Source organism: Egretta garzetta, unplaced genomic scaffold (assembly GCF_000687185.1).
Source record: "Egretta garzetta isolate BGI_Z169 unplaced genomic scaffold, ASM68718v1 scaffold17, whole genome shotgun sequence".
Lineage (NCBI taxonomy): Eukaryota > Metazoa > Chordata > Aves > Pelecaniformes > Ardeidae > Egretta > Egretta garzetta.
In genome coordinates this window covers 1,167,357-1,170,747 of record NW_009260136.1, presented here as the reverse complement: position 1 = coordinate 1,170,747, position 3,391 = coordinate 1,167,357, and the positions used below count along the sequence as shown (strand labels likewise).

Sequence of the window (3,391 nt, the reverse complement as noted above, 5' to 3'; positions counted from 1 at the left end):
TTTTTTTTGTTCCTCTCTTCTCTCTTTTTTTTTTTTTTTTTTTTTTTTTTTTTTTTTTTTTTTTTTTAAAATTTTGTTTCTGTGTGTTTTCCCCTTTTCTCAACAGTTGAAAACTCAGCTGGAGCAAACCGAAGTGCTGGTAGAGAAGGAGCAAGTGCTGCGGCAAAAGCTGGCATTGGAACTGGAGGAGGTAGGTGTGCGTACGCGGGGAAACAAGGGTTTTGTAAAGTCTTTATGGGATCTCGGCTGCTAATGTTCTTGGCTGCTAATGAAGCCCAAGAATTAATTTCAAGAATTAATTTGAAGGTTTTTCCCCATCCCTGCCTGCATCTCAGACATCACCGCATTCCCTCATGCATCTGAAGAACCTCATGTGGCAGCTCTGCTAAAGCCACGCGGCGTTGCTGGCCCCTCAAATTGCCCCCCTCCGCGTGCCCCCATTTTTTTGCCAGCTCTTTTCCTTGAGGGTTAAGGGCTTTAGCTGGGTTTTATGCTGCTTCTAGCCAGAAATGCTGTCTTCCCGATGGATGCTGGATCAGCAAAAGCAATGCATTGCGTTAGCATCCGGCCCTCCGGCAGCAGCTGTATAGCCTGACTCTTCGCCAGAGGCAGACCCACCAGGGACCAGGGGCTATACGGGGCACGGTGCCGGAGGTGCCTGCTGCTGTTTGCTCATGTGCTAATTGCGTGTGTGTCCCCCTTCCAGGCCCAGAGCTCAGCATGCAGTTTGCAAGCAGAGCTGGAAAAGCTGAGGCTGGCTGAAAATGTCACAGCTTCAGACACGGAGGAGGCCCAGCATCTCAAGGTGATTTGGCTGCCTTGCTCTCTTGTGCTTGGTGTTGAGCCAAGACAGCAAAAACCGTGTCCAAGCAGAACTGCAGGCATGGTTTGTGATTCTTGGGGATGGTGGGGCAAAGTAGGTGGTTCCCCTGCAGGTAGCTCCCTGCCCTGGGGCTGGCTGTGAGCTCCAGCGTGGCTGAAGGACAGCAGGGTGCCCCTTCATCCAGCTAAGGATGATATTCTGAGCAAATGGTCTCGCAGGCTGGGATTTTCACATCTTGAGAAACCATTCTGCTCCTGTGAGGTTGTCTCAGCCTGTGGCATCTTCTGGGTTTGAGGGGGAGCCAGAGTGAGCTGTAGGTGGTGGGGTGATGCGGGTGGTCTCTGGCAAAGAGAGAGCTGGGTCCTTGTGGCCATCGAGGTGGCTCAGTGCAGACTTGAGGTGGGAGAGGGGGGTTTGGGGGGGGGGGGGGAGAGACGTCATCAGATGGCAAAGGGAGGCTCAGGCAGATGCCTTCTTTTGACTCCCATGTAGGAAAGACTTGAAAAAGAAAAAAAATTAACAAAGGACCTGGGCCAGGCAGCAACCAAACTACAGGAGCTACTGAAGATTACCCAGGACCAACTGGCCAAAGAGAGAGAAACGGTGAAGAAGTTGAAAGAACAGCTTCAAGAAACGGTACTTTTGGTGGCCATGGCCATTCCTCCCCTTGACGCTGTTGGGGGCCGGGGGGAAGCGCGCAGCAGGGGGAGGTTTAAGATGGGAGGCAAGGTGGCACCTGCTGCCAGAAACCATCTGGGTGGTTTTTGGGAAGCCCTGGGACCGTACAAGCTGGTGGCCACAGTTCTCCCTGCCCAGAAGGGAGGACCTGGCCTGTCTGCAGAATGCACTGGTGCTTAAGCCACATCGAGAATAAGGTTGAGACCCAGTTGAGTAACCCACCTCTGTTTTCCTTCTCCAGGCGGAAGAGGACAGTTCGAAGGAAGGGACTTCAGTTTGATGAGTCTATGACCTAGACCTTACCGTTCAACTTACCAAAATGCCTTACACATTCCTAAAAATAAAAAATATATGCTGAATTTACTGTAGATAAAAGATACAAGCCATTAGTGACCCAAAACCTAGTTTTAAAATTTAAAAAAAGAAAAAAACAAAAAACCAAAAAAACCCCAACCAGTAAACACCGCAGGTGTACGTTTGTAAGAAAATCTTCATACTGTTTTGTACAACTGTTTGGGCCCCAGGGAGCCGCTCCAGCCATGTCAGGGTGGGCGCTGGGGCTTCACCCTCCCGTTGCGGCAGAACCCACGAATGTGTGAAAAGGGAAGACTGTATTTGTACATCAACCGGTGCAATTATTATTATATTTTTTTCCTTTTTTTTTTTTTTTTTTTTTTTTTTTTTTGGGGGATTTTTTTTTTTTTCTTTTTTTTTTTTTTTTTTTTTTTTTTTTTTGAGTGAAAGAAGTGTGAAAATAAGACCCACCATGGAAGGAAGCCTCTCTTTGATGGGTGGCTCTTGGCACGTATCCTTTTGTGTATTTCTGGGTGTCGATGCAATTAAAATGACGATGTAGTGAAAAGAGCTTGTCCTTGCTTTAGTTTTCTGGTTATTATTTAATTATTTTTTTTTAAATTTGCAGGCCAGTCAGGTCTTTGGGGCCACTGAGGGAGGACCCTGCTTTGGCCAGGAGCAGATCCTTTATTCTCCCCGCTCCTTGCTGTGCTGCAAAAGCCATCCCTTCTTGTTTTTTTTTCTCCAATACAAGCAAAGGAGAGGAAACTTTTCCTTCCAGCAGCGTGCGTTTTCCGGCTGGCAGCACGCACCAAGCTCCCGGCGCAGGGCCCGGCAGAGGGAACGACACGTGTGTGGCAGCGGGGCACACGGTGGCAGCCGGGGCCGGGTGTTGCTGCTCCACTGCTGTGGGGGTGATGCCAAACATGGGGACAGGGCATGGCGGGGTGAGCCATGCCGGTAACGCCAGCCCCGCGGGCACCGTCCCTCCTGCTTGCTTAAACCTCAGCGCTCCCCTGTAATTTTGTCCCTGTGGGTGCAGCGTGGTGGTGGTCCTCGGTCGCTGCTGGGCTGTCCAGCCCTCTGCTCTCCCCTTCTTGTGGCTTTCCTGGGTTGTGGGTTTTTTTTTTTTTTCCCCCCTCTCTTCCCCCCCAACCCTTTTTTCCTCTCTTTTTCTTTTTTTTTTCCCCCCTCCTGTTTTTTTTTTTTTTAAGCTGGTTTCTTAGGAAATGGCAGAGGCCACGTGACAGCTTGGTGCCTGTCTCCCCACAATAAAGCTGCTGAGCCTGGTGCTGACATCAGCAGGCTTTGGGAGAGGGGGAAGAGGCCCTGAAGAGCTCAGTCTGTCGGGGGTGTGCAAAGAGCCACGGCCGGGCAGGGGGATGAGGGGCAGACCTGCCTCCATTTTGTTCCTGGGGAAGGCAATGTGCGCTCAGCCTCTGTGTTAGACACCAGAGACTCCACGCAGTTTTGAGGCTGGCTCTGGGGCTGTGATGGAGAAGGGGGTGCAAGTCATGCTTGGGGGGCGTGTGTGTGTCTGTGTGTGAGACCCATCTTTGACCAGGTGAGGAAAGGGGGGTGTGGGGTGGTGTCCTG

The 3,391-nt window shown here is 50.8% G+C and overlaps 1 protein-coding gene across 2 annotated transcripts in view; it reads left to right on the top strand.

The window, feature by feature from the left end:
- RRBP1 (ribosome binding protein 1) overlaps positions 1-2,103 on the top strand; it is a 25,063-nt gene extending 22,960 nt beyond the window's left edge. For both annotated transcript variants that reach the window (XM_035897064.1, XM_009641627.2), the window contains 4 exons: positions 107-190; positions 707-805; positions 1,316-1,459; positions 1,743-2,103. In XM_035897064.1, coding sequence (XP_035752957.1) covers positions 107-190; positions 707-805; positions 1,316-1,459; positions 1,743-1,781 — 366 coding nt within the window. In that variant the 3' untranslated portion in view covers positions 1,782-2,103. The remainder of the gene's footprint in view (positions 1-106; positions 191-706; positions 806-1,315; positions 1,460-1,742) is intronic.
- The last annotated feature ends 1,288 nt before the right edge of the window (positions 2,104-3,391 follow it).